Source organism: Bubalus kerabau, chromosome 17 (assembly GCF_029407905.1).
Source record: "Bubalus kerabau isolate K-KA32 ecotype Philippines breed swamp buffalo chromosome 17, PCC_UOA_SB_1v2, whole genome shotgun sequence".
Classification (NCBI taxonomy): Eukaryota; Metazoa; Chordata; class Mammalia; order Artiodactyla; family Bovidae; genus Bubalus; species Bubalus kerabau.
In genome coordinates, this window is record NC_073640.1 from 57,524,336 (window position 1) to 57,536,354 (window position 12,019).

At 53.6% G+C, this 12,019-nt stretch overlaps 1 protein-coding gene across 6 annotated transcripts in view; it reads right to left on the reverse strand.

Moving 5' to 3' along the window:
* ZC3H4 (zinc finger CCCH-type containing 4) overlaps window positions 1-12,019 on the reverse strand; it is a 38,439-nt gene that overhangs the window by 5,348 nt on the left and 21,072 nt on the right. For all 6 annotated transcript variants that reach the window (XM_055551425.1, XM_055551429.1, XM_055551423.1 and 3 more), the window contains 5 exons: window positions 11,751-11,858; window positions 10,007-10,118; window positions 9,090-9,199; window positions 3,399-3,763; window positions 2,929-3,272 (listed from right to left, as the gene is read on the reverse strand). In XM_055551425.1, coding sequence (XP_055407400.1) covers window positions 2,929-3,272; window positions 3,399-3,763; window positions 9,090-9,199; window positions 10,007-10,118; window positions 11,751-11,858 — 1,039 coding nt within the window. The remainder of the gene's footprint in view (window positions 1-2,928; window positions 3,273-3,398; window positions 3,764-9,089; window positions 9,200-10,006; window positions 10,119-11,750; window positions 11,859-12,019) is intronic.

Below are 12,019 nucleotides of genomic sequence, written 5' to 3' on the forward strand. Positions count from 1 at the left end.
GAGGGGGAGGTCCCAACTAGGACGGAGCCACTGAGAATGGGATTCACGGTGAGGTTTAGTGACGTGGGCAAATGCTCATGAGGTGAGAACAGGACGGAACGGCATACGAATGTTTATAAAACGCAAAGAAAAGGCTTTGAAAAGACAGACGGAGAACAGGCCCTCTGGGAATGAGAGCGGGGGGGGGGGGGGGGGGGGGGGGGGGGGGCGGCGGGAATGAGATTGGGGGAGGGGGTTGAGGCATCGTTCACTTTTTTACTCCACATATTTCCCATCTGTTTTAAATACTTTTGATGAGCATTAATCTTATCGTCTCTAAATAAATAAAGAAAAACACTCAATCTCACAGTAAGCTCATAATATGAGTTCAATCACAGTAAACAAAGACCCATAAAGAAAAGAAAAAAATACACCAAAACGTTGCTATGGCTACAAGTCCACCCAGAGGCTGCCGGGCGATTCCTTCTCCTTCCACAAATGTTTCTGGGCAGCTGCTATGTTTAAGGGAATGGGATGGGTGGGGGTGTTTCTCCAGCACAGCATCTAGGAAGCACCAGGCGGAAGGGCTTGCCATCTCTCCTGAAGGGTGGGCAGCGTCCGGCACTAGCTGCCTCCCTTCGCAAATGCTAAGGATAGAGCCGAGGATGAGGGGAACAGCATGTGGAGGTCTGTGACGAAGCACCTAGAGACTGTGTGTGTGTGTGTGTGTTGGAGACAGAGTCCAGTGAGCACTGCCCACAGGTCATTCTGCAATGATGAAATAGCCCCGATCTGCACCTTGCGTGCAGCGCCCCTACTGAGCAGCTGAAATGCGGCCAGCTCTACCAAGAAAGGGAGTCCGTAATTTAAGCTAAGGTTCCAGGAGTCAAACACTTAAATCTTTTTAGAAAGATAAACACTTCCTGCTGCTGCTGCTGCTAAGTCGCTTCAGTCGAGTCCGACTCTGTGTGACCCCAAAGACGGCAGCCCACCAGGCTCCCCCGTCCCTGGGATTCTCCAGGCAAGAACACTGGAGTGGGTTGCCATTGCCTTCTCCAATGCAGGAAAGTGAAAAGTGAAAGTGAAGTCGCTCAGTCGTGTCCGACTCTTCACGACCCCGTGGACTGCAGCCTACCAGGCTCCTCTGCCCATGGGAGTTTCCAGGCAAGAGTACTGGAGTCGGGTGCCATTGCCTTCTCCGAAATACTTCCTATGTAATCGTATAAAGCAAAACAGGAAAAGCCACTTTCTTCCAGCCTCTGAACTTCAGAACATGGGAACTCGGTGTGCCAGGCTGCTCTGGGCCACAGCCTCACTCCTTAAACAACAGTCTCACCCAGGCCCCCCTGCAGCTGATGGTTTTACAACGCTGAATACTATCAAAGGCAACTGAACGGCACAAAAAGGGTAGATTTCACAATATGGGCATTTGAGCCAATTACTCCAGAGATATCACCAGCTGGACAGACTTTTTGCTTCCCCACCTGGACCTTCATGCATCTCACATCCATTGTTTAAAGGGGGAGGAGACCCCTCCGGTCAGGGTCACCTGCTTTTCTCATGTGAGAGCGTGTCACTGTCCTGGAGCCCTGCCCACACACCTGTTTTTATGTCTCCACATACTAGACGCCAGCGTAAACTCTACCCCGACCTCCAGCCTGGTCAGGTCCCTGATGCCCGTCGTTGACTCCACGTGGTGTTAAATGGGCACCTCGTGCTTTCGGCAGCCAAAGCGCAAGTGCTGCCCTCCTTCCTCCCAACCTGGCTCTCTGCAGCATCTCCAGCCCCAGGGACAGCGTGGGCACCTGCCCATAGACTCTGCCCCCCACAGGCATCCCCACCTGACCCTGCCGCCTTGGCCCCTTGGCCTCATGGTGCTTCCACACCCAGCCCTGCTGACTCCCAGTCACCCTGGGTGCCCCTCGCCTCACCTCTGCCCAGGGTGACTCCAGGGCAGCCTGCAAGCTTCCCAGATTCCCCTCCAGCTGCTATAAGCACCCATGGCCCCCGTGTTCCTCTGCTATCCCCATCCTTCTTCCGCCGAGCACACCTCACCATGGCCCACAGAGTCTCGTGTGATTCTTTCCCCTGTCCTGTCCCAAGCCACACGAACACCTGGGGAGTCCACCAACAAGGTGACTGGCTGGAACCTCTACCTGCTGCAGCTCCCCCCAAGCCAAGCCTTCCTCCCGCTTCACATCCCTCTCCCATTTGCTTCTCACTTACGCCTCGGACAGGCGGTGTCGCACCAGAGGACAGCCGCCCCCAGCCCACCTCCACCCGTCACCCGTCACCCCGCTTTACTTCCAGCAATGACCGACGCCAACATGAGTGGCACGCTTATTGACATGTTTCCTGTCTGCTTCTCGCCACTGAAACGCAGTCCAGGCCTGCTCTGACCCCAGGCCTGGAAGCACGCCTGGCCCCCTGGACACCTCCCATCCTCCTAGAGGCTACACACCGTCTCCTGTCAAGCAGCACTGTCATCCAAGCACCCTGACAGCCGGACATTTAGGTTGTTAACAACACGTGTTCTCATTTTAGCAAGAAAGGAAGGAAAGGAGGAAGGAAGACGGTCAGTGTGGCAATAGAACGAGCACAGTCGAAAGGGAGCTCCAAGCCAAGAACCACCAGAAGCAGGCCACTGGCGGAGGGCACCTCAGCCATAAAGTGTACACCATTTGGCATCCACCCCCTAACTTCCCACACTCCCAGTCCACACACACCCAGCAAACTTACAAGAAACTAAGTTATAGTGATGATAACACCCCGCCCAGACTCAACAGGGTGGTGAATCCTACATCACTGAAAAGGTTCAGCCACTTATGGAACAGAGATGGAGTTGGATTTATGTTTTCAAAGACTCAGACCAAGGAAGGAAACCCCAATATTCCTGACTACATTCCATTGTGCAGGCCCCAGTCGGCCCCCACCCTGAGCCCCGCATACCTGCGTCCCCAATGAGTCCCGGCTCCATCTCCATGCCCTCCTGCTGCTGGTAGAAGTTTTCATAGAAGTTCTGGGCTGGTGGGATGGGGGGCATCATTCCAGAATGCGGGGAGTCTCCGGGACCGTAGGGCATCATAGGAGGGCCGCCGGGGCCCATGGGTGGGCCAGGGTTCATGCCAGGGCCCATCGGCATATCTGGGTGCATGTCGGGGTGCATGTCAGGGTGCATATCGGGGTGCATGTCGGGGTGCATGTCAGGATGCATCGGGCCCCCCATCGGCCCTGGGGGTCCCATGTTGGGCCCAGGGCCCATTGGCCCAGGGGGTCCTCCGGGTCCAGGGAACCTGGAAGGAGACAATGGTGCCTGTAAGAGAGGCTGCAGAGAAAGGCGGGAGCTGCAGCCTGAGGAGGGCTCTGACCAGGCTCTGAAGGCTCCAGAGATACCACATGCTGGCCAGCTGGGCACTCACCTAACGCCCAGCTTCTCAGCCAGCTGCCCTGTGGGCCGCACCACGATCTCAAACAAGGAGGGGATCTTCTTATTGTACATGTCCTGCTGCTGCTGCAGCTGCTGTGGGGACAGCGGCTCGTGCGCTGGCAGGGGCATCTGAGGGGGTCCGGGGGGCGGGGGCGGGGGTGGGGGTGGGGGCGGGGGGCCACCCTGCATGGGCCGGCCATTCGGAGATGTGGGGGCCGGGGGGCCAGGCGGGCGGGGCGGGGTGGGCAGGAGGCCCACGCCGGGGGGCGGCTTGGGCAGGGGGTTGATGCCCTGCTTCTTCAGCTCCTCCACCTCCTTCTCATCCTCGGCGCCCGCCTCCGCATCGTCCGCCAGCATCTGCAGGCGAGAAAAACAAAGCCATCTGCGAGTCACGATGGGGAGGGGCAGGTGGTAATGCTCCCCTCCAGGGTGAGAATTCAGGTGAGACCTGAATTCTCCAAGCAAAGTGCTTCAGCCCCCCGAGACCCTTATAGCATAAGGCCACCAACCCCGAAACCTCTCGGGAACAGAAATCATCGCCCCCGTACCACCTACGCATCCACTCCCGGTGACCGGCTGATAGGGCAGCCATTCTTATTCTGCCGTAAAATATATGCAACATACCATGCACTATTTCACCATTTCCAGGTCGACAATTCAGACATCAAGTACATTCTCAATGTTGTACAATCGCCACAATTATCAAGATCTGTCACCTCAGAGAAAACGCCACCCCCACTCCCCGCCTCAGAAGACACCACGCCCACCAAGCGGCCACACCCCCAGAAGATGCCACACCCATCAAGAGGCCACTCCCACAGAAGATGCCACGCCCGTCAAGAGGCCACTCCCACAGAAGATGCCACGCCCGTCAAGAAACCACGCCCATAGAAGACGCCATGTTGTCAAGCGGCCACTTACCACTCTCCCCTCAGAAGATGCCACGCCAACCAACCGGCCACTCCCTCAGAAGACGCCACGCCTGTCAAGCGGCCACTCCCCACTCCCTTTTCAGAAGACGCCACGCCCATCAAGAGGCCGCTCCCCCATGAAGTCATCGCTCCCATCGAGAGGCCACGCCCCACTTCCCCTCCCCCAGCTCCTGGCAACCACCCACCTCCTGTCTGTCTATGTATTTGCCTATTCTGGACATTTCTTATAGACGAAGCCCTATAATATGTGGCCTTTTGTGGCTGGCTTCTTCCACTGAGCATCGTGACGTTTTCCAGGTTCACCCACGGTGCAGCTGTGTCATCTATTTCACAGCTAATAGCTCATGGTTCTGTTTGGATTTTAACCGCCTCACCACACTTGCAATCAAACCGCCAGCACTTATGAGGACCCGCAGGGCCAGATAGCAGGGCTGGTGTCTATGGAGGGCTTCGCGGTGCGCGGACTCCTCCTGCCTAAGTACCCAACCCTGTGTTTCAGCCCCGCGGACAGCTAAGCATTTCCCCCCGCAACAGGGCCCTCACTGGACCGGGCCTCTGTCTGGGCATTCATTTTTCCCTCCATGTATGGCTCCATGCCCCCCAATTGCTGAGGTCTCTTATTAAAAGGTCAGTTCAGAGTGACAGGCCTGGTCTCCTGTATTCACTATGGGAACACCATCAGATCCCTCCAAAGCACTATCCAAGCTTTGTTAAGATTAAAAAAAAAAAAAGATTTTACATGTAGTTGCATCTCTTTATTCCTGGCCTGATGACTACCAATTCCACAAGGGCAAGACCCCCAGGATCCACCTAAGGCCTATTACAGGGCAGAGGGACAGTTTCAAAGTCTGGATTCAAGTGGAACATCCCACGGATTGGGATCCTGTGCCGAAGTTGACACCGCGGATCTGCCTGCGTCTCTTGGAAGGCCAGTGTGCAAATGGGGCCTCGAGCCTGGGCCCCGGCACCTCTAAACAGGACCCTGCCCCAGCCCCCTCCCCACTCAGGCAGGGCGGCCTGTGCTTACGTGCCGCTAGGCCCTGCGCTGCCAGATCCTCCAGGGGCAACTCGGTGCCCTCAGGTGTGGGCAAAACCTAACCAGGTTACGCTTCATTTAACAGGTACAAACTTGATGAGCTTCCTCTCGACCCGGGGAGGGATACCACCGCCAGCCACTGAATGTGCCACACTCCCCTCGCCCCCAAGACTAGGTTGCGTGTCTCCTCACCACTCAGCCCAGAACACCAGCACTCAGCAGGAACATTCTGCTGGGGACCGAGGCCATGTAGATCTTTTCACTGCTGCCCCCGGCCTGGAGCGCGGTACTCAGCACACAGGGCCACACAGTGGACTCAACAACTAAATGAACTGCAGTGCTGGCCCCCAGGACAGCCTCCTGAAGGTACTGCTGATCCCCAGCGTGGTGGGCCCCTTTCCCATGCTCACCTCCTGGGGCCCCGTGCCTTTAGCTTCCCCACTGCGCTCTGCAGTTGGGGCTTCTGTGCCCATCCTGTGCTGGGGATGGAGTCTTACCTCGCCGTGGCTTCCACTACAGGACTTCCCCCCCTCACCCCTCGTGCAGACCCCACAACACCCTGCTGGACTCCACCTGGGGACACAGACAGCCCCTTGCACTCACCCCTGTCCCCACCACCCGCCCTGGGTCCCGAGTGCAGCCTGAGGGCAGGCGCTGAACCACATTGGAGCCCCGGACACTGACACATAAGAGATGCTGTCCCTCCCTGTGAAACCCTGAACCCAAACCATGCAGGCTGTCCCTCGGTACATCTAGACTCCTGGGCCTCTGTGCAGCAAAGAGGCCCTCATACCAGACCACCAGGCCCTGCCTGGGCACCACAACCCACTCCCACCGCCAGGACTGATTCTGAACGATCCTCGGGTTCCCAAAGTTCAGAGGCGTGCTGTCAGTGGAAAAGGACTGCCACACCGGCACACACACACACATGTGTGGGGCAATAATGTGGCCATTTCTTCAGGCCAAAGGAATAAGCTCGTGTCTGTCAAAAATTCTAAGCTTCTGCCCCAAACTAGAAACAAATCAAACGTTCAACTGGTGACTAGATAAACAGTGTCTCCCATCATCCACAGAGTGGGGTAGTACTCAGGAACTAACAGCGATGAACCACCAATACTTGCAACAACGTGGATGAAAAGCCAGATTCAAAACCACGCACACATTTAGAAGCTGCATCCCATATACATCTATTTCTATGACTCCCTTGGAAAGCCAAAACTACAGGGACAGTAAACGGATCCGCGGTTACCAGGGGCTGGAGATGGGAGAGGTGCTGACTACAAAAGGGTGAGTCCTGAGGGTGAAAGTGACTTTTCTCTAGCTAGACTATGAGGTAGTCACATGACTCTGTATCCATCAAAACTCAAAGAAAAGGTTTTTTTTTTAAGCTGGATACAAACTATACCTTGACAAACCTGACTATGAAAGCGTGTGTGTAAATCAATACCGGAAAGGTTTAATATAAGAACCGTAGCGTGCCGCTTACTTTCAAGCGGCTCAAGGAACAAAGAAGAGCAACTGATAAAACAAATGGGGCAAAATAATGCCAGTCAAGGGATCTCAGGTGGAAGAATTCTTGCCACTCGCTCTCACAGAACCATCACCAACAGCCCCAAAGGCAGGCGTGTCTCAAACCTGGAGTGGACAGCTGGACGCTGATGTATCTGGACAGACAGAAATGTCACTGAGATGTAAGAAAACAAGGCTGCAGAGAAGGGAGGGAGAGAGAACACAGAGGAGAGGGTGGTGAAGGCCCCAGCCTCAGTGGCACCACAGCCTGGCCCCAGGGGTGGCCCAGGAGCCTCAGGTCGCACCCCTGGGGGTTGGGCTACAACTCTGTCCAGGAGAGGAGACGGCTGACCTCCCGCCTTTATCAGGGTTATTACCCTGGGCCCGTCGTAAAGGTTGAAGTTTTACTTTCTGACCACCAAAATTCGATTCTGGAATGGTTTTTCCAGGTTCAACACTCATTAAGAAAAAAAAAAAAATTATCCATTTTGGCTGCACTGGGTTGTCACTGCTACATGGGGCTTTCTCTAATTGTGGTGAGCGGGGACTATGCTCCAGTTGTGGGGTCAACATTCACTGTTAACCTACTGAGATTTGACTTGAGGCAGGGCACGGTACTGATGCTCTCAGAATGTTTATGGCCAGAAATGGAAATGTGCCACCCTGATTTGCTTTGGGTTTTCATTCGAGTGTCTCGAGCTGTGCTGTCCAATATGGTGGTCACTGGTCACGTGTGGCTACCAGGTGCTTGAAATGGGGCTATAAGTAAAAAATAAGCACCAGATTCCTTAGACTTAGTATATATATTAAAAAAAAATAATACAAAATATCGCAATTTTTTTTTCATATGTTTATTACTTGCTGAAATGGTACTCTGGACATGGATATACTGGATTAAAAATACACTGGTAACATAAATATCATCTGTTACTTTTTACTGTTTTCTAACATGGCTACTAGAAAAATTTGTATGTAGCTCTGCGGTGTTCTTCTTGGACAGCATTGGTCTAGAGCGCAAACTCTGAACCTCCAGGAGGGGGCAGCCCTCAGTCAGAGATGACTCAGTTCTTCAAATGAGAAATGAAGCCAGCATTACTTTTCCCACTCCTTCCCCTGAGGACTCACAGATTCTAGACAGCTACCAGTTACAAAACCCTATTCCTAGGCTCACAGGCCAAAAGGTGCGCCAAAGACAAGGACCTTCTTTCTCCCTGACGCTCTCCCAGGGAGGAGTAGACGTCCTCTTGCTCTGCTTGCTCAGGGCTTCCCCTCAGCCCCTCAGGCAGCCCTGGGCCCCATTTCAACAGTGAAGTCACCAATGGGTGGATTCTTCGAAGCTGGCTAAGGCACTGATTCTTCCCATTATCAAAAAATAGCCCATCTCCTCAAACCTTCTGGGAACCAGACAGAAGGTGGGAAAGCCTTCACCTGGGAGGACACATTCTCTTACACCCAATCACCCTACTCACACCCATTCACCCGATGACAAAGTGAAGTGCAAGTCGATTCTACTCTTTGCAACCTACGGTCCATGGGATTCTCCCGGCCAGAGTACTGGAGTGGGTAGCTGTTTCCTTCTCCAGGGGAGCTTCCCAACCCAGGGATTGAACCCAGGTCTCCCGCATTGCAGGTGGATTCTTTACCAGCTGAGCACCAGGGAAACCCATCATCCTATGATAGATGTCAGGAAACCAAGGACAGGAACCGGGGCCCCCAAAGTCCTCAGTCTGACTCCCCAGGGAGACAAAGGACATGAGAATGAGTTTCAGGCGTCCTCTGGCTGATCAGGAAGCCCTGATACCTCATTGGAGGGGGTCCCCTGCCCTCAGAGCTCCCAATGCCCTGTACTTTTTCTACTACATAAAAGACTTGGAAAAAAACATCTGACTTTTCCATCGAAACAGAAGCCATCCGAAGCCTCACTTCTTCTCCGTGCTCCCTGGGCTCTTGGAAGGCCAGCTAGGAAATCACAAGGTATGTTTGGAGACACACCAGGCCACATTCCTTTCAGGGAGCCACTCCCCAGTGAACACCGCCCCAGGCAGACAGAAGACACACACGTGACCACCCCCATCCTCCCTGCAGAGCATACGGTCCCCACTCCCTCCTGAACTCGTCCCAGCTCCAGATCAACGCAGCTGGCATCCTGGTCCCGCACGGAGGCCAAGCCCCTGGCTGTCCCAGTCCCCGTCAGCCCAGGCATTACCTTGTCCAAGAGCTCTCGGGTCTCCTCGGTCAGGGGGTCGTGAGAGAACATGCAGTCGTCGCCGTTGATACAGTTCCCCGTCGTGTGGTACAGCTTACACGGGAAATCACGTACATGGCAAGTTAAGGCGAATGCCTCACCTCATGAAACCCACCCCAGGACAGAAACCAAGCCCCTCTGTTTCAGAGAGGAGGAAACTGAAGCCCAGAGAGGTGCAGTGACTGGTTCAGCTGTGCACAGCAGGTTGGCAACTGAGTCAAGATGAGATGCCCATCTGGAGTGCAGCCCGCTCCACCACGCAGGCCTTGAGGCCCTGTCCTCAGATCCTCACTCAACAGGAAGAGGGTGAAAGTTCAATAATCTGCCCACGGATACACAGCCATTTGGAAAAGTCTCAGAAAGACAGCGGGCAATGGCACGGTCTCGAGAATATACTTGACCCTTGAATGACATGGGGGTTGGGGCACCAACCTTCTGCCCAGTCAAATATAGGAGTATAATTTATAATCTGTCCTCCACACCCTCGGTTTTCCATCTGTACCAAGAGTATGGAGGATAGATTATATATAAATTATACTCAGATTTTTGTGTCTTAAGATCCAACCAACTGCAGACCCTACCAAAAACACTCCATGTATGAGTGGACCTGCAGAGTTCAAACCCACACCGCTCAAGGGCCAACTGTATATGTATGGGGAACATATAACATGCGCGCCTCAGTTTACTCATCTGCAGAATGGCTAGAGCAGACCTGTTGCAGGGCAAAGGTGAGGGCTGAAAGAGATGGAGACGGGCAGAGGGCTCTCGGCACCTCATTGGTGCACAAAGCAGGAGTGTGATGAAGGCCAGCTGTTAACACCAGTAAGGAGAAAAGGTCTACACCCACCATGCACTCGAAGGTGGGCACCAAAGGATATCATGCATGTAGGGGCAGTTCTCGGCTCTGGCACAAAACCCAGTGATGTAAAACTTGCACAGTTCTCGCTTCTTTGGTAGCTCGATGTCGTGGCTAAAATTACAGTGGTCTCCCTGGAAAAGAACCAGTCAAAGGTAAGCTGTGCGCCAAGGAAGTACTGCTCTGTCACTGGGGAAGCACAGAGGGACCGATGACAAAAATGAACAGTCCCCTCCACACAGCCCCTGGCATTTATTCCGACCCATAAATGCAGTTTCCCACCAGCTTGAAACTTCTGCCGAAGTGTGTGCCCCTTTCTCCTGCCCCTGCCCCCTCCCCCTTGTCCTCAGCTACCCCCACCCCCACCTGCTCCATTCTGCTGCCTTCACTGCTTCTAAACCCTCCTCCTGCCTTCCCCTGTCTTACCCACTTACTGCTTTCTGCTTGCTGTATAACAGCCAGTATTCAGTTTCACTCTTCTTTCTTCCTAACAGAACCCCAAGTTGGTTTGTGCTCAGTTAAAAATACTCTTATTTCCCAGCTTCCTATGCAGTTCTGCCCAATGAGATGTACATAAAAGTCCCAAGGAAGACAATACTGCCAAGGTATTTTTTTTCCCAACAATTCCTTCACACAGTTTTCTTCCTCCCAGCCCTTAGATGTGGTGATGGCACAGCAAGCACTAAGCAACCACGAGGACGCAAGCCACATGCTTGACGACGCCAGCGTGAAAGCTAGGAAGGAACCTGGGTCTCCCACGGTGCCACTGGTCACTGTACCTGCCCTGTAGTGCCCACTCCCAGACTCTTTGATCTTTTTATTTTTTGGTCACATGACATGGCACACAGGATCTCAGTTCCCCAACCAGGCATCAAACCCGTGCCTGCTGCAGTGGAGGCACAGAGTCCTGTTAGGGCTGGACGGCCTGGGAATTCCCACACTCTGTTCTGAGAGACAAAATGTCTATGGGTTTCAGCCAGTGGAGTTGAGCTTTCGGCTATTTGCAAACCATACAATCCACACAAAACAACATCCAGGTGAACAGAAGAAAGAAACTGTTGAATACCTGCTCCCTCTTTCTCTTCCTAATAGCTATTCATTTTTGTTTGTATGTATTTCAAGTTTCTAAAAATAGTATGAATTGCAACTCTTAACAAGGAAAACTTTATGCATGCACACACGCACATACACAAACCTTTGCTTAAAACATAGTAACATTTTTTTCCTGACAGATACATAGATACAGTATTCCCTGGGAACATGTTGGCCAGTATCTGCCCACTGACTGAATTTGAATAAAAAGTTGGCTGGCTGAACTGACACTGGATTATACTTGTTTCCTTCAGGACCCTGAGGTCACTGGCACATCTCTTGGTGTAACATTCTGCTGTGAAGGTCGAGGAGGGCCTGATCCCTTCCCACTCCCACTCTTCTGCCTTGATGACTCCCTCTCCAACATTAAAGTTCACTAACTCAACCAGGCTATGTTACACCTTTGCATTAGCGACAGGTCCAACAGGTCCAACATTTGAGGTTCCATGGATTGGGTGAAAATTTTGGCCAAAAAATCCCCCCAACCAAAATAACACATATGTGTCACCAGTCTCGTCCTGGCTCTTCAATCATTTCCAGGCCCCCGAGGCATCTCTCAACCACTCCAAGCCCACCCAAACACTGCCCCAGAGAGTGTGGCCTCCAGAATGAAAGGAGACCGAGAGGCCCATGTGTCCCGGCTCCAGGCACCCTGGCCCTGGGACTGCCCTTACCCACGTGCACCGCCCTTCCACGAAGTATTTGCAGATGACTTTGCCTTTCTTGTCAGACTGCTGGTGGGGCTTGTCGTGGTCACTCCTCCGGTAGCTCCCGCCACCATCCTGTTGGGAACACAGAGTGGGAATGGAAAGGAGAATTAAAAGGAAGGGCGGGGAGGGGCCTGTGCAGGCCAGGTGGAGTGGACTCCGAGGGTGAGAGGGGCTGACTGGCAGGGCTGACAGGGGCACCGACCAGTCAGTTCCATCCAGGGCCCAGGTGGGTG